General features: G+C 35.1%; 1 protein-coding gene across 4 annotated transcripts in view; it reads right to left on the bottom strand.

Moving 5' to 3' along the window:
• The window catches only part of MTF2 (metal response element binding transcription factor 2), a 62,849-nt gene that overhangs the window by 13,848 nt on the left and 30,200 nt on the right, over positions 1-18,801 (bottom strand). For 2 of the 4 annotated variants that reach the window (XM_075999860.1, XM_075999861.1), the window contains exons 2-9: positions 16,137-16,335; positions 15,939-16,020; positions 12,494-12,589; positions 12,171-12,271; positions 11,489-11,637; positions 5,177-5,272; positions 4,102-4,170; positions 3,105-3,228 (exon numbers count right to left, since the gene is read on the bottom strand). In XM_075999860.1, coding sequence (XP_075855975.1) covers positions 3,105-3,228; positions 4,102-4,170; positions 5,177-5,272; positions 11,489-11,637; positions 12,171-12,271; positions 12,494-12,589; positions 15,939-16,020; positions 16,137-16,335 — 916 coding nt within the window. Of the gene's footprint in view, positions 1-3,104; positions 3,229-4,101; positions 4,171-5,176; positions 5,273-11,488; positions 11,638-12,170; positions 12,272-12,493; positions 12,590-15,226; positions 15,879-15,938; positions 16,021-16,136; positions 16,336-18,801 lie in introns of those variants that run through there. The other 2 variants (XM_012790929.3, XM_012790941.3) reach the window with 2 other exon arrangements.

The following is an 18,801-nucleotide window of genomic DNA, read 5'->3' as shown; positions in this document are numbered from 1 at the left end:
TGGTGATAATGGAGGAGGCAACACCAACACATGTGATGGAAAGGGACAACCCCAATCTGCTCTAAAAAATAGTCTTTAAAACAAAAAGGTCATAGTATTTCCTATATGACAATCAGGAAAAAAAAAGCACAATACACTTAACAGAATACCACTGACTCAATATGTAATTACAGCCAAGTAATTACAAATGTAAGTATTTACTAGGTTTCCTAAATAACATAAAAATAACATTAAAGTTCAGCCATTATCATCATATACAAAATCAAAGTTCAGGAACAGTAAATAGGGGTAAGTGCCTCCCTGTGACTACGTGTGCAATATATATTCCTAAGCAAAATGCCATTTTAAAACACCTCAAATCAATTTCTCACATCATCACAAGATTTTTTTTTCTTTTACTTGGGTGGGGAGAGGGAGGAAACCACATTTTAAAGAAAGTAAAATCACAACTCCTATTGTGCTTTGTTTCATTTTTGAAGAGAAATTTCTAGGGAAAGTGCTTATATATTCTATATTATGTATAATAAGAATAGATGTTCAAAATGACTCAAAATACTTCAAGGTACTCGATTATGAAATATAAACAAAATAGATTTTGAACAAGAATATAAACAAAAAGAAATTTTGGTTAACTAAATTTGGATTAGTGACAAAATCCAATTTACAATTCAATTTCAGTTAACTAAAGATTCACTCTTCAATTTGGAATAATTCATTATTTGCATTACCTTTGTTTCTTATCTTTGCTGGTATATATCACCGAAAACAAAAATAAACTCAATCAGTGGCCGGGCCAGCGGCTCACACCTGTTAACCTAGCACTTTGGGAGACTGAGGCAGGAGGATCACTTAAGGCTAGCAGTTCAGAGACCAGCCTGAGCAAGAGACTACAAAAAAAAAAAAAAAAAATGAGCCAGCCCTGGTGGCACACTCCTGTGGTCCCAGCTACTTGGGAGGCTGAGGCAGGAGGATCCCTTGAGCCCAGGAGTTTCAGGTTGCTGCGAGCTATGATGACACCACTGCACTCTAGCCGGGGCAACAAAGCAAGACACTGTCTCAAAAAAGTAAAATAAAATAAAATAAAAGTAAACTAAATTAAAAACACTGAATAAACATCACTGACCCACATTAATTTTATGATCTCTTTATTATTAAGATCTCATCCTAAAATCTAATTATAATTACAGTATAAAGATGTAAAAGAGCTGCAGTGAGAGTTTGTAGCTTTGGCAAAAAAAAAAAAAAAAAAGATGTAAAAGATTAATATAGAGAATTAAAAACCCGAGCCTTAATCTGTCAATAACTAGAATCTGCAAATGAGATATTTACCTAAGAAGTCTGGATATTTTCTTTCTTTAGTTAAGAGAAAGACCAATGGGAAATGATTAGTAGTCACTTGTTCTGATAATAAATTTGATGGCTAAAAAAATGGAAGTACTCTTTTAAAAAGTAAAACTTTTTTTTATTTCTAAGATATTACCTCACAGGTGACAAACAAGAAAAACGTATCTATTGCTGAAGTAAATTTTTTCTAATATATATCAGAAGTTCGACTAGGGCCAAGATACCTGAAATTCATAAATTGAACTCTTTTCTTGAAAAATAGACTGTCATTTTTGTTTTATATTTTCAGCCTCAAAAATAAAATCCAAACATGAAAATTTAAATCTTAGCAAAACATTATAGCATTTGAAATAAATACAACTTGAGTTTTTACATATATATCTACTATCTACATCAAGTAACTACTGTAGAATTTCATTCCATGAAACATAAAATGTACTAAGAGGTATATATCTGCATATGAAGTGCTAAAAAAATCATGGCTAGAAAGGATTTTTAAATAAATACATTAGAGCATCAAATGTTAAAATGACTATAAAGATGACTAAGGGATAAGGCACTACAGTCACTACTAGTGCCTTATCTCTTACTTTTTTCTCTTACTAGTTTATTAAAATTTATGAAATTTATAGGTCACTCACTTTCTCTCAAACTTCATCTACAAAAAGAAGCATTTAACAGTGAACTTAACAAAAATTAGTATTTTAGTCTATTATCTAACACTCAAAACATCTATGTCAAATGAATTTCAATACCCTAAATTTTAAACTTAAGTATCCTGTAGGTATTTATTTTATGGAGCTGATCTACCAACTGAAAAAACATGCATTATATTTTTCCAGGTGCCCCATAAAACCCACCCAAAAACCCTTTGTCATCCTATTAGGTATGAACCTTATATATTCCTTCATGTCTAAAAGCTACAAATGCAGAAATTCTTCCTAAGTTACTCATCAGTTTGCAAAATTTTTACCTCAAAAAAGATTGCATGACTAAAATGCACACATCAAATTCCACCTATTATAAAACAAATTTGTTAGTTTTAACCTAAGCATAGTAAACATTTGTATTTCAATAATTCTAAATAAATGCTAAAAATAAGGGAACTATTAAACTTACTTCTAGTTATTTTCCTCTTTGTGCTATTCTATAATTTCAAAATCTTCAATGAACATGTATTACTTTTATATTCCTTTAAAAAACAACTCTTTGTAAACCAGCATAGGTAGTTACACTTGGCAAATAAGAAATAACACGGGATGTCAGAATGAAGGGATATAATTTTCAACTCAGATAGCTTCACTCTATAATTCATTATTCTAACACTATCAATGTATCCCATCTTTCCTGGAAATCAGAGATATATAAAGGAGTACCAAAAAGAAAGGAAGAAAGAATGTTGGTTACATCTCTAAGTTTGTAGAAAACTTGAGGAAAAGGAGGCAGAATCATGAGTAAGATACACAAAAACTAACAATTTCTCCCTCCCTTCTATCTTTAACTACAATAATTCTTACTTCAGAAAGTGGAAAAATCAAATAATTTATTTCCTCCTACAATTTTCCAGACTCTACAGGCAATAAACACAGGAGGATGAAAAGGCTGATCCTGATATCTTTACCAAAGTTATTTCTCCCCATAGCTAAAAATAAAATTCTACTTTAGTTGCTGACTTATACATGTGTCTTAGTTGTTTTTAACAAAAAACAAAACAAAAAAGACATCAAGTAGCTAATGAAGTTAGCTCTAAGACCACCTACCTCTCCAGGGTGCAATCTATCCCAGTTTTCATTAATGTATGTCATAAGCTCAAGTTCAGAATCAAAGTATTTCTTCTTGTGAATAACACTTAGGTTGTAAAGGCATAGGTGTGCTATATCTACCCTGGAATCCAAAAATAATCAAAATATGTGAAAACAATGGTTTTAGTTACTATTAAGAAAATCATACAGTTTCTTTGTAAAACAGTGATTAAAAATCAAAAGTGAAGTATTCGGGTAGATAGATAATCACAAGTATATCACAAGTCATATTCACAAAACAAAAAATCATTACATATGAAAATAACTGGAAAACACTGACTAAATATTTACTTGTCCTATTTGAATTAAACTAAAACATTTGAATTATTTCTTCAGATGCATTCAAAGATCTGACTTTAAGAAAATACAACCTATGATCAAAAGTTTGGTGTTTTCATTACCATTAATACATATAAGCTACAGAATAGATGAGACTTTACTAGATTTTATTTTACATGATTCATAAGTTAACTCTTATGTTCCTAAAATACGTAAAACACAGCAAAAATTTGTTAATGCTTATTATAAGCATTTTATTAGTAAATTTCCAAAATTCAACACTTTCCACTGTAGCACAAGTATAGCACAGTGTAGCACAAGAATTACTACAGTGAAGCTGAAATTGGCATATTTGTTATACCTATCTCTCTTCTACTATATGCTATTCTGAAGGTCCAAAGAATTAGAAACAAGAATAAGAATTTTGAAGATTTAAAAGTTGTCTGAAAGCTATATTTATGCCACTCCACAATGAATAGTCTTATTAATTTAGCAAAATGGTAGATAATCCTTGGTAAAGGTGACATCAGGCTTTAGGATAAATAAAAGAAATAAAGGCATGCATAAAGAAGATCAAATTTTTATTTAAGCCATGTAATTATATATAGAAAGTTTCATCTTGTAGGTTTAAAAATATGGCTTCTTTTTTTAAAAAAACACAGATTTCCATGCTTACCACTGTAATGGTAGACGTTTGAGGTATTCTGGTCCAGAACTGCAGACAGAGCAAATAAATGTATAAAACCTATAGAAAAGGAGGAAAGTTTTATACTGAGTAATTAAGGATAAATTATTTAACAGTAACAGCACATATTGAGCAAATGAATATCCTACAGTTGATGTAAGGACTGAAACTCAAATCAAAATATAATTTGAATTATGAAACTATAATTTAACTAATTTCTTTTCTAATAATAAATGAAACTGTTTATGCCTGAAGGGAAGGGAAAACTTTTTGAACCATTAGAGACCTTTGAAATTCACAGAAGGATTTACATGCACCCATAGTTTATTAATGGCTTGAGTGTGTTAGAACTGTGATGGCTGACTCCATATACATCATTTCATTCAATGTTCAAAATAACTGGTAAGAAGATAAGCCCAAAAAGATACAAGCAAAAGACCTTTCTAAAGTCAGAGAGAAAAGTAAGTGGCATAAGCCAAGATATAAACCCAGGTTTTTTAATGCCAAATTTAGTAATTTATCATTAATTTTTATTTCTGGAGCTCACTCTGCTATTCCACATTATCCTAATACAAAAAGAACAGTAGACTGCTTTTAGAAATTCTTTATATTTAAGGTATAACTGTGTCTATAACAAGATTCTGTGGCCTTTTCCAATTCTCTATCATAGGATCCTTGCAAAGTTCTTTAAAGGAAAGGTACCAATAAGAATAGTTTAGAGCACTGTGGGGCAATAAGAACAAATGTAATCAATGAAAGTACTCAAAAGCTTCATGAAATAATATCAAAAAGCACAAATATTATATGTATGTAAAGTATATTATTCAGGCTGGTCCGATGGCAGTGGGTTATCAGAACTTATTAACATTAGTGTCACTTAAGTTGGTATCAACCCCCCCACCACTAAATTTGACTGGCTAAATAAATAAATAGAATATTATTCAACATTTTCCCTCTGAAGTCACTCCTTTCTAAATCACTGTTCAAACTATTTTTAGAAATCTGAAACTACAATTAAAAAGCCACAAAAATTAATCAGTCAGTAAAAGTCAGATGCCCTTCTCACCTGTCTCCAAATAGCATTGGCTTTTGAAGGCATTGCACACAAGCCTCATGAAACCACTGCTTACATTTACAGCACTGTAGCATCTTTAAATACCAGCTGTAAAAAAAAGTTAAGACTAAAATTACTGTTTGATGAAGTAATTTTTTTTATTTTTTTAAAAACAACCAAGTGGCATAATACAGAATACTGTTCTGATTAAACTATGACACTTCTGCTAATTTGTGTGCTAATTGTGTGCATACTGTGCTAATTTTTTTCCCAAAAAAGTTTGTATTATCAACCATTTCAACCCTCTTCTTTTATTCATAAGAATCTACAAATTCTTGAAAGATTCATCTACTATTTCTAGTTAACGACGCCTGGCTTCTATACTAGCTTTTTTTCACATCAGTTCTCTAAACCCTAGGAAAGATCAGACTCAGAGGTACTGCTGTTTGCTCCAGATAGCAAATAGCTTTAGGCAGCTTTCAGATTATGAACATTCCATTTAAAGCTCCACTGTTATTCTATTATTCTTATCCATTAAAATAAAAAGAGTGTAGCAATTTGGGGGGAGGGGGAGTGGGGGGAGACATGCAGCAGCATCATTATAGCTCACTACAACATTGAACTCCTGGGCTCAAGCAATCCTCCTGAGACGAGTTCTCACTCTTGCTCAGGCTGTCTTGAACTCCTGAGCTAACGACATCTTCCTGCTTTAGCCTCCCAGAGTGCTAGAATTACAGGTGTGTGCCACCGTGCCTGGCCTTAATAAACTTAGTAACATAATTATAAATCTCATCTAAGACTCTACCTGCTTTGTGACAAGTTTATGTTTCAGTGTAGGAGTCTATAGAATTGTTTCAGACAGCTAAAGATGCTAAAACTGACATCTAAGAAGGACATCCTCTTGTTTCAGTTAGTTTATGGTTTTTATTTTTAAGAGACAAGGTCTTGTGTTGTCCAGACTGGACTCAAACTCCTGGGTCCAAGGGATCCTCTGGCCTCAGTCCCAAGTAGCTGGGAGTACAGGCATGTGTCATCACACCTGACTAGTACATGGTTTTAATATGATGATATCCTTATTTGAAAATAATAAAAGACATTATTTCTAAGGAAAAGCATACTTCATTTTATTACAATTCATAGATATTTTTTCTATAAAATGATGTTGGTGGCAACCTTGAGTCAAGCAAGTCTATCAGCGCCATTTTTTAAAAAGCATGTGCTCACTTTGTATCTGTGTCATATTGTGGTAATTCTTGCAATACTTTAATCTTTTCATTATTATTATATCCATTATGTAGATCTGTGATCAGTGATCTTTGATGTCACTACTATAATTGTTTTGAGGTGCCATGAACCACACCCATGTAAAATGGCTAACTTAATCAACAAATATTGTATAACTTCTGACTGTTCACTGATCAGCCATTCCCCTGTCACTATCCCTCCCCTCCAGCCTCCCTATTCTCTGAGACACAACAATATTGCAAAACAACATTACTGCTGATATTAAGAATAAAGTTTGAGTGGTCTGGATAGAAGATCAAACCAGCCACAACATTCCCTTAAGCCAAAGCCTAATCCAGAGCAAGGCCCTAACTCTCTCTAATTCTATGAAGAGTGAGAGATGAAAAAGATGCAGAAGAAAGTTGGAAACTAGCAGAAGTTGGTTCACGAGGTCTAAGGAAAGAAGCCATCTCCATAGCATAAAAGGTAAAGCCTCAAGTGCTGGTGTAGAAGCTGTAGCAAGTTATCCAAAAGATCTAGCTAAGATAATTGATGAAGGTGGCATACTAAACAACTGGTTTTCAATGTAGGCCAAGCAGCCTTCTATTAGAAGAAGATGCCCTCTATAACTTTAATGGCCAGAGAGGAAAAATCAATGCCTAGCTTCAAAAGACACCCTGACTACTTTGTTAAGGGCTAATGCAGTTGGTGACTGTAAGTTGAAGCTAATGCTTTTACCATTCCAAAAATATGAATTATGACACATGTACTCCACCTGTGCCCTATCAATGGAACCACAAGCCTGGATGATGGGTCATTTATTTACAGCATAGCTTGCTGAATATTTTAAGCCTAATGTTGAGACCTACTGCTCAGAAAAAGAAGATTCCTTTCAAAATATTACCACTGACAGACAATGCACTTGGTCACCCAAGAGTTCTAATTGAGACATACAAGGAGATTAATGCTTTCATGCCTGCTAACACAACATATATTCTGCAGCCCATGAATCAGGGAGTAATTCTGACTTTCAGGTCTTCTTATTTAAGAAATACATTTTGTAACACTACAGCTGTCATAAATAGTGATTCCTCTGAAGGATGCGGACACAGTAAGTTAACCTTGTGGAAAAGATTTACCATGCTAGATGTTATTAAGAACATTTATGGGCTGGGCTCAATGGCTCATGCTTGTAATCCTAACACTCTGGGGGGCTGAGGTGGGTGTATCACTCAAGGTCAGGAGTTCGAAACCAGCCTGATCAATAGTGAGACCCCCATCTCTACTAAAAATAGAAAGAAATTGGCCAACTAAAAATACATAAAAAAATTAGCTGGGCATGGTGGCACATGCCTGTAGTCCCAGCTACTCAGGAGGCTGAGGCAGAAGGATTGCTTAAGCCCAGGAGTTTGAGGTTGCTGTGAGCGAGGCTGACGCCACAGCACTCTAGCCAGGGCAACAGAGTGAGACTTTGCCTCAAAAAAAAAAAAAAAAGAACATTTATGATTCATGAAAAGAGGTCAAAATTTCAACATTAGCAGTAATTTAGAAGACAGTGACTGCAACACTCATGGATGACTCTGAAGGTTTCAAGACTTCAGTGGAAGAAGTCATTGCAGATGAGGAGATAATGGAAAGAAAACTAGAATTAGAAGTGGACCTTGATGATGGGACTGAATTCCTGCAATCTCATGATAAAATTTTAACAGATGATGGCTGGGCACGGTGGCTCATGTCTGTAATCCTACCACTCTCGGAGGCCCAGGCAAATCACTCAGGGCCAGGAGTTTGAAACCAGCCTGAGCAAGAGCGAGACCCTGTCTCTACTAAATATAGAAAGAAATTAATTGGCCAACTAAAAACATATATAGAAAAAATTAACCAGGCATGGTGGCACATGCTTGTAGTCCCAGCTACTCGGGAGGCTGAGGCAGAAGAATTGCTTGAGCCCAGGAGTTTGAGGTTGCTGTGAGGTAGGCTGACACCACGGCATTCTAGGCCGGGGCAACAGAGTGAGACTCTGCCTCAAAAAAAAAAAAAAAAAAAAAAAAAAAAAACTTTAACAGATGAGTTGCTTCTTACAGATGAGCAATGAAACTGGTTTCTTGAGATGTAATCTATCCTTGGTGAACATGCATTCACTCAACAGTGAACACTGTTGAAAGGATAACAAAGGATTTAAAATATTACATAAATTCAGGTGATAAATGAGCAGCAGTGGCTGAGAGATTTGACTCCAATTTTGACAGAAGTTCTACTGTGGGTAAACTGCCATCAAGCAATATCACATACTACAAAGAAATCTTTTGTGAAAGAGTCAATCAATGTGGCAAACTTCACTGTTGTTTTAAGAAATTGCCACAGCCACTTCAACACTGAGCAACCACCACCTTGATCACTCAGCAACCATCATGGAGGCAAGATTTAGAGCAAAAATTACAAGTCACTGAAGGCTCAGATGATCATTAGCATATTTTAACAATAATGTGTTTTTTAATTAAGGTATGTACTTTTTTTTAGACATATTGCTACTGTACACTTACTAGACTGTAGTATAGTGTAAACAATTTTTATATGCACTGGGAAACCAAAAAAATTTTGTGACTCACTTTATTGCAATTCACTTTATTGTGGTGGTCTGAAACTGAACTCACAATATCTTCAACGTCTGCCTATAATGTATTTTCTTCCAACAAGTAAGTCTCATACTAAATGTAAGCCATACATCATAGGCAAAGGTAAGAAGACTGTTTTTAAACCAGGTCATTCGTTCATCAAATGACTAGAGAATACTAACTAATACTCTGCTAGGTGCTGAAGCTAGAGTGGTTAGCAATATCAGGCACAGTTCTGGTCTTTTTGATACTTAAAGAACAAGAGTAATCTGTCTGATAAAGATAATGTATATGATGATTTCTATCTATTTCAAATAATGCTGTTCGGTTTTCTTTTTTTTTTTTTTAAAGAGACAGGATCTGGCTCTATTGCCTACGTTGTAGAACAGTGGCACAATCATAGCTCACTGCATCCTCAAAACCCCCAGGCTCAGGAGAAGCAATCCTCCCATCTCAGCCTCCCAAGATGCTAGGACTTCAGGTGTGTACCAGTATGCACAGCTATTATTTTTTATAGAGATGGGGTCTCACTATGTTGCCCAGACTGGTCTCAAACTCCTGGCCCAAAGCAATCCTCATGCCTTGGCCTCCCAAAATGCTGAGATTATAGCCATGAGGCACCACACCCAGCCTTGAATAGTTTTAACCTAAATGATAGACTTAAATGAGTAGAAGGGAAAGATCAATCTTTAGGGAACTATTCATTGTGCCTCTTTTATAAGTGACTTTAAAAAACTAGACAGGCCGGGCACGGTGGCTCACGCCTGTAATCCTAGCTCTCTGGGAGGCCAAGACGGGCGGATTACTCAAGGTCAGGAGTTCGAAACCAGCCTGAGCAAGAGCGAGACCTCGTCTCTACTATAAATAGAAAGAAATTAATTGGTCAACTAATATATATAGAAAAAATTAGCCGGGCATGGTGGGGCATGCCTGTAGTCCCAGCTACTTGGGAGGCTGAGGCAGGAGGATCGCTTGAGCCCAGGAGTTTGAGGTTGCTGTGAGCTAGGCTGATGCCACGGCACTCACTCTAGCCTGGGCAACAAGTGAGACTCTGTCTCAAAAAAAAAAAAAAAAAAACAAGAAAAAACTAGACAGGATGTTTCTTAAATCTATAGGTGATCAAAAACTGATGAGGGTTACAAAAATGTGGAGTCACAAGTAAAAGTCACCAGTAAAAATTCCATAAGATCAGAGATGAGACAGAATGAACCAAAACATCATTCATTTATACATTCATTTTAATCAATGAACACCTTGTATGTCCCAGCATTCTCCTATATGGCACCCCATTTTATAAGAAGCACAGAGTTTGATATGGAAGAAAGACACAAGAAACCAATAATTATAATATACATAGAATTAAGCATAAAGTTAGTCGCTAAATGTTTTAAAAAGAAACAATGTAGTACAAATACATGATGCACAACTTGGCTTAGTATCAGCTTGTATGAAAAAAAGAATTAAGTTATTAGCTGACCTTCAACCTACAAACCCAAAACGATCTAAGAAACTATGATGGGTCACCAAAAAGAGTTAATACAATCTCTTTCCAACAACAGAAGCTAATACCCAGGACTCTAGTAGCCCATTAACTCATTATATTCTGTCAGATTATTTCTGGAAACAATGCATTTCCCAATTGTGGAGTGCAGTGGTACTATCATAGCTCATCACAACCTCAAACTCCTGGGCTCAAGCAATCCTCCTGCCTCAGCCTCCCCAGTAGCTGGGACTACAGGTGGTCACCACCATGCCCAGCTAATTTTTTGTTTTATTTCTTGTAGAGACAACGTCTTGCTATGTTGCCCAGGTTAGTCTCAAACTCCTTGCCTCAAGCGCTCCCTCCTTTCTCATCCTCTCAAAGTGGTGGGAATACAGGCTTGAGCCACCATACCTGGCCTACAATTCACTTTTAATTTCCAAAATAATCAGACTTATAACAAGATTTTTAAAATACATGGACATGTTCAAAACTTAGACAAGATTTATTTTTCAGTGAAAATAATGGTAGATTTTTCCCCCCTAATTTTTTTTTTTTTTTTTTTTTTGAGACAGAGTCTCGCTTTGTTGCCCAGGCTACAGTGAGTGCCATGGCATCAGCCTAGCTCACGGCAACCTCAAACTCCTGGGCTCAAGCAATCCTGCTGCCTCAACCTCCCGAGTAGCTGGACTACAGGCATGCGTCACCATGCCCAGCTAATTTTTTCTATATATATTAGTTGGCCAATTAATTTCTTTGTATTTATAGTAGAGACAGGGTCTCGCTCTTGCTCAGGCCGGTTTCAAACTCCTGACCTCAAGCAATCCACCCGCCTCGGCCTCCCAGAGTGCTAGGATTACAGGCGTGAGCCACCTCGCCCCTAATTTTCTTTACTGAAACTTTCATGCATTTACTATCACTCCCATGCCATAATCAGTAAGAAAAACAGACAATGCAAGCAATTAAACATTACTTAAACAGCACTAAATAAGTATATTTACTTACTCTCCAGGGCCTCCACAATAGCAGTAACACTGCTGGACATTGGTTTTATGACCTGCATCCCATTCAAGATCTGCCACACTATAGGGTAATGTCTGCTTCATGACTTGCAATGCTTTGGCATTTGGTCCTTTCTTAAGCGCACCACCCCTCTATATTAGAGGGAAAAAAATTATTTAAAAGAGTGAAGGCTAAAATTTTAAACACAATTTTTTTATTGTCTTTTTTTTATTTTAGCGTATTATGGGGGTACTAGTGTTAAAGTTAAGTATATTGCCCATCCCCCTCCTTGAGTCAGAGCTTCAAGCGTGTCCATCCCCCAAACGTTGCGCATCTTACTCGTTTTTAAACACAATTTTATACTTTAAAAACATCTCTAACACTTCTGAAGGAATTTCCATTCCAAATCTCTACCATATCACCAACTGTAAAAATTAATAACAGCTATTCATTTTGTGGTCTTCCTTCAAATTATTGCCCCAATTTCCATTCACTATCATAAATTAAGTGTAAAAAGAGTTGCAATTCACTTAAGCATCATTAGTCAAACAATAAACATTACCTCTTTCTACCTAGCATTCATTGCTCATTTCATTTAAATAAACTTTCAATGTACACAATCATTACAATGATAGTGCCTTACAAATTCCAATTAGGGCTTTAGCCCAAAACACTTAAAAAATACCTTTGTTGTTGTTGCAAAAACACACTGTCGACAGAGCCATTTTTCATCTGAATCAATCACACTGGAATCAATATGAGGTGTGTGACACAACTGATGATATCCTTAATATCAAAAAAAGCATAAAGCAAATTCTATTTTATTAATTAATACCATATCACAATTTCAATAAGGCATTTTAGTATTATCATTTCCTACATTAATGTATTTATAACTGATGAATAAACTTAGGATAATAACTTCAAAATACCAATGTAAAATCTTCAACGGGGGCACTCAGTATGTAACAAAACATTTCCATAAGATTAAAAGAAATCAGTGTTTACCTTGGCCACATTTATCACATATAACCATTTCATTGGGAGCTTCTGAATACTCTTCTTGACATATTGTACAGACCATTTCCCCACTTCCAGTGGCTCCTGAAATATTTAAAATATACATTAAAAAGAATCATAAAGAATCTCATATAACAAAACTACTTTTATACTCAGTGTGTAGCACATACAGACATTTGTTAAATAGACCATAAAGCTTCACAAGACAAAGTACTGTGCACAAAATGCTATCTCTCTGCTCCCTATCTGTGTTCTTCCCACCTTTAACTTAAGAATTTAAGATGCCTGATATGTTTACATTCATAATTTAATCTACTTTTTGGCAGAGGACATAATTTAAATTGCTCAGGTAGCTTCTTTTATTACTCACTTCTAGTATTCCCACTCTCAAGGGAGGGAGCAGGAGATTGGGGGGGGGCAGGGGGAGTATTGTAAACACTAGAGCTACAATCCAGAATACACACCTACTCAAGTACATGCATTCACTCATCCTACACCACTAATAGCATGAGACTAAAGGAAAAAAGCAAGGAAGACATGGAAATTGCCCCTCTCTGTCTAGATTCGGAGCATTTCTTTTTATTTACTAATTTATGAAAGAGGCTGAACACCAATTATTTAATTTCCAGCTTCTCAAATCTAGAAATATGGTGCCTAAAAATGTACCCTCACAAAATCCTATTGCAACAAAAGTTGGGGGTTCCACAAATATTAATTATATTTTTTACCTGGACAAGTAAATCATTTCTTCCTTAAACATTTTTACTCTAAAAAAAAATCATCACACAAAATTTAGAATTTTATCACCCTAACACAAGTGTCATTTCCGAAGTTCTTGTGTAACCTATTTCAATACAATCAAAAACACAATGCACAAAGTGTATTCACACACCAACAATAACACTCCTGGCCTCAAGCAATCCTTCCACCTCAGCCTCCCAAAGTGCTAGGATTACATGCTTGAGGCACCATGCCCAGCTGGATAATCTCTACTTGTGAGATCAAAGTACATCTTTTTTACCATCAAGTTTATAAGAACCTTCCTATATAGCTCAGTGGCCTTCTATAGTCTCTCTTATTCAAAATCCAATTGACTATGAAGTTTTGGCCATTTCATCTTAGAAATACCAAATTTTTTGTTATTATTAAAATAAAGCTAAGCAAACATTTCTCATTTAGGTGTTCAATTTTAAATTATTTCTTATGAATAAACTGCTAGAAGTGAGTTTGTTGGAAGGATTAAAGAGTATGAACATTTTTATGCATTTAATGCAAGTGCTAAAGTAATAACCAAAAGAGAAATATACACTGCCGCCAGCAATGCAAAAAGTGTTTATCATTTCACAGAAACCAAAATGGCATTAGGTGTTAAAACTGAAAACCCCTTTAAACTTATGTCTTAACATGATACACTAATATATCTGCTGTAATATACATTTCTTTGACTACTAACATGATAATATACTTTTCCTTATTCATGCAAACTTTTTAAAAGAATTTTGTTAGATAAATAAAATTATTCTAATTTATTAACTTATTTTGATATGTATCTATTATTCGTAGGTTTCTTAAAGGGAAGAAAACTACTAAAGCTACTTCAATCACCAAAATTGCCATAATGCAGTTTTCAGATTGATTTGTTCATTTCTACAACAACTACAAGTTTCATGTGTGTTTCTTTCATGTGTGCTACAAAAAGTTAAATGACCAAGGAACATTCCTTTGCAATTCTAGAGACAATATAAGGAACCAGTGAAGACATAACAATCACAAGCCATTAAATTAACATACTAGGTGAGATACTTGTTGGACAAGACCCCTCACACAACAACTTTCTATCTCTATATACCATTGGTTGTCTTCTTTTCTGCCACTTTTAAAGGAAAAGGAAAGGAGAAAGAGGGGACAAAAAAATAAAAACACCTATTGTATTAAACCCACAGGAACCTCTAAGAGTTTAAAAACCCAAAGAAACACACAGCTAATGGAAGAGCAACAAAAAGCACGTTATATGTTTCCATCCTACTACAGAGAGACCCATGTCTACATAATAATAAAAAAGGAAGTATTCTGTATGCAGGGTAATAAGATCTCTTCAATATTACTATGTTATAGACCTCCTATCTCTTTGCATTTTATGAGTCACGCTTTTCTTACTGACCCCTCAATTTCAGATTCAAAACATGATTTCAGTCCTTTAAACTGATAACTCCCAAGAATTGTAAAGTTTCTCTAGAAAAACATTTTACTGGAGTTACTGAGTGCCCTACCTAAACCCTGAGTACTAACTATATAGATGGTAAGTAGAAGATTCCAATTCTTTATCAAAACTTTTCTTATTCTTTGAGAAATATAAGGAGTAAAATCAAGAAATAGAAAACAGCAGTAACCTACCATAAAGTTGTACTTGGGAATTAAATATAAAACTCAATCACTAAATACTTTAGAAATGTGTCTACCGTTAAGGAGAAAATGTGTATCACTCTTCTGTAAGAGGAGATATAAAACACAAGTCCTTAGCACAGGCCTATTAACCCAGCAAAAGGAAAACCAAAAGTGGGTCTTTAATGAACAGCTAAAATACTCAGATTTTTAATATTCATACTTTTTATAAATAATCTGCATGAAAGAAATACCTGGGAAAACACCTATATCTACTAGATTCAAAGGGCGTACAGCAATTATAGTTTGTAATAATGAAAATCATCACAAGAAACATACCTATAACCAAACCAAGGGACACATGTATTCATTTTTACTTGCACCCAAATATAGCCTCATTTTCCCATCTAAACATAAAAAAACCATAATTAAATGATATTTTTAAACCATTTTTATTAATCAATATTTCTATTACTCTAAAATAGTTTGGTACATCCTAATTTCCCAAATCATCTGGTAAATAGTATGCTTTCAATTAAGTATTTGCTTTCTATATTGCTTTGTACAAATATAAGCAATTAACAGTTAAACTGAATCCCAAAGGTCTACTTTTATTAGTGGCAAAAAATTTTTCTTCAGAGTTCATAACAATACTTTATAAGTTCGAGTCAGTGATATATCTGTCCTTTAATCTACCTCTACTCTACAAGTATTCTTGTTCTTCTTATGTCCATAATATAGATTATAGCACTTTAAAGACTGCATTGATTCTTTTTCTTTCTTTCCCAAGATGGGTTTAGGCTATGTTGCCCAAGCTGGTCTAGAACTCCTGCCTTCAAATAAATGATCCTCCCACCTCAGCCTCCAGAGTCACTAGGATTACAGGTATGAGCCACCACACCCAGTTTATGTTGATGTTTTCAACCTCTCCTCAAAAATAATAATGAATTATTTTAATACATTATATTCAGGAGACAACACCAGAATGTGACAAGTTGAAGACAATTATATTTCTGTATAAATCATGTTCAGGAGAAATAGTAGCACCTGCCTGTTTGAATGTCCTTCCAGAGAACCCAGGATTTAGAACTGTCTTCAAATATGATGAAGCAGCTCTGTTTCAATATGTTTATCTGCAATACAGAGAAATACTTAACAGTTATCTCTTAAAATCAAAAACATGAAGTTAAATTTAAGGTTATTAAAATTTTACTGAAAAAGCAGGAAAAGATACATTAAGGTAACTTGCCTTTTTGATAGTTCCAAGATAAAACAAGCCATCTGACCATCTAGCTAGGACATCCTGACCCTCTTCAAATTTACATGCTGGCTTTTTGGCTTTTTGTCCATCCTGTAAAGACAGCTTGGTCAAGGATGTTGGGGTCTTTTGGTTTCGACGTAAAGGAGACCGCTTGTGGACCAGTGAATTACCTGCCCCTGTAGAGTCTCTGTTTAGGGAATAAAAGACCATATATAAGATTTACTTGCAGAACTTACTTACCAATGAGATATTTCATGTTAGTCAAAAATTTTCATTTGTTAAAAACCTTAAATTGAAGGAAAATACAAAAAGTAGCTCAAATCACAAATACTCTCCAAGCAAATTTAAAAAGAAATTACAATAATTCTCAATATTCATTCACTGCCTACCCCAAGTGAGGCCAGGATTCAGCAAACATTCTAAGATAACATATTCAGGACAGTTATCACCAAAATAACAGCTTTAGGTTGAGGTGGACAGGCCATGGTCATAAGCAAAGAATGCCTTGAATCTCATGACTAGGTTTAGATAAGAATAAAAGTGAATTAAATTATAATCTCTTAATTATGCCACATGCAGTTAAGACTCATCAACAAGTGACTTTGGTGGGTAGTTGGGTATATTCACACTCATTGGAAGGGCAGTTATGAACCTTACCCTATGGGAATCATTACTAAATTGAGTCTTTTTATTCCTGGGAGTGTATCATACTCAATAAAATATGCAGATTGGGAGTTAAAAACAAAATTGAAAATCACCAATTTCATAAAACCACATTCAATGGAAAGTGTATTATGAGAGCATTTACTTTTTTTAAAGAAAAAATGCCAACATTATATAGTACAAAATTACATTTTAACTTACTTATTAGTCATCCCATAAATAGCACAGCATACCAGCAAATCAACTGTTTGGTTTCACTTTTCCAATCACTAACTGAACATACAATGATATGTAAAACTAGATAGATAATAATTCTAAAATAGCATAAAAGTTTAGTAAAAATAAAACAAGCAAAAAAGTTTCAATACCTAAGAATTAGGAATACTAATTTCAATGCCTAAAAATATAGAAATTCTGAGAAATTCTACGGCTACAACATGGATGAATCCTGAAGACATTCCACTAAGTGAAATAAGCCAGACAAAAAGGACGATTATTGTATAATTCCACTTAAATGTGTACGTAGAGTACTCAACTTCATAGATACAGAAAGTAGAATGGTGGTAGCCAAAGGCCAGGCAGAAAGAGTGGTGGAGAGTTAGTGATGAATGAGTACAAAGTTTCAGTTTTAAAAAAAATACATTTTAAAGATATTCAAAGAAATAACAAATGGTAACCTCCCAAATTTGCTGGAAAAACATTAATCTACACATCTAAGAAGCTTAACAAACTCCAAGTTATTATAGATTAAATGCAAAGAGATCTACACCCAGCCACATCATAGCAAAAATGCTGAAAGACAAAGAGAAAATCTTGAAAGCAACAAGAGAAATGGAACTCAAAATGTACAAGGAAACCACAATAAGATTAGCAACTAACTTCTCATCAGAAACAATGAAGGCCAGAAAGCAATGAGATGACATATTCAAAGTGCTGAAGGGAGCGGTGAGGGGGGACCTGCTCACCTGTCAAGCAAGAATCTTACATCCAGCAAAACGGTCTTTCATAAATGAAAGTGAAGGCCAGGCACAGTGGATCATGCCTATAGTCCTAACACTCTGGGAAGCCGAGGCAGGAGGATCCCTGGAGGTCAAGACCCTGTCTCTACCAAAGGTAGAAAAAATTAGCCTGGCAGGGTGGCACATGCCTGTTATCCCAGCTACTAGAGAGGCTGAGGCAGTACTGCTTGAACCCAGGAGTTTGAGGTTGCAGTGAGCTCTGATCATACCACTGCACTCTACCGGGGGTAACAGAGACTCTGTCTGGGGCAGCGGGAGGTGAAAATAGATACTCCCAGATAAACAAAAATGAATATTTTATTAGCAGGACCACCTTACAAGAAATACTAAAAGAAGTTATAGTTGGCTGGGCGCGGTGGCTCACACCTGTAATCCTAGCACTCTGGGAGGCCGAGGTGGGTGGATTGCTCGAGATCAGGAGTTCAAAACCAGCCTGAGCAAGAGCGAGACCCGTCTCTACTATAAATACAAAGAAATTAATTGGCCGACTAAAATATATATAAAAAAAATTAGCCGGGCATGGTGGTGCATGCCTGTAGTCCTGCTACTCGGGAGGCTGAGGCAGTAGGATTGCTTGAGCCCAGGAGTTTGAGGTTGCTGTGAATTAGGCTGACGCCATGGCACTTACTCTAGCCTGGGCAACAAAGCGAGACTCTGTCTCAAAAAAAAAAATTTTTTAAATTAAAAAAAAAAAAGAAGTTCTTATGGTTGAAAGCAAGTAAACCCAGAAGGAAATTCAAATCCATATGCCAAAAAAAACACCACCAATAAAGACAAGTAATTATAAAAGAGAGTATAAATTGTGTATGCCCTCTAAAGCAAGCATACAAAGCAGTGTGCATAACTGTATTGCTAAACCTATAACTTATAGAAATGTGATATATTTGACAATAACAGCACAAAGGAGATGAGTGGGAGCAAACTTGTTTTAAAGAAATGACACAAAATGTTAACTTGAACCCACAGGAACA

Source organism: Microcebus murinus, chromosome 2 (genome assembly GCF_040939455.1).
Source record: "Microcebus murinus isolate Inina chromosome 2, M.murinus_Inina_mat1.0, whole genome shotgun sequence".
Lineage (NCBI taxonomy): Eukaryota > Metazoa > Chordata > Mammalia > Primates > Cheirogaleidae > Microcebus > Microcebus murinus.
This window is presented reverse-complemented; position numbering and strand designations above follow the sequence as displayed.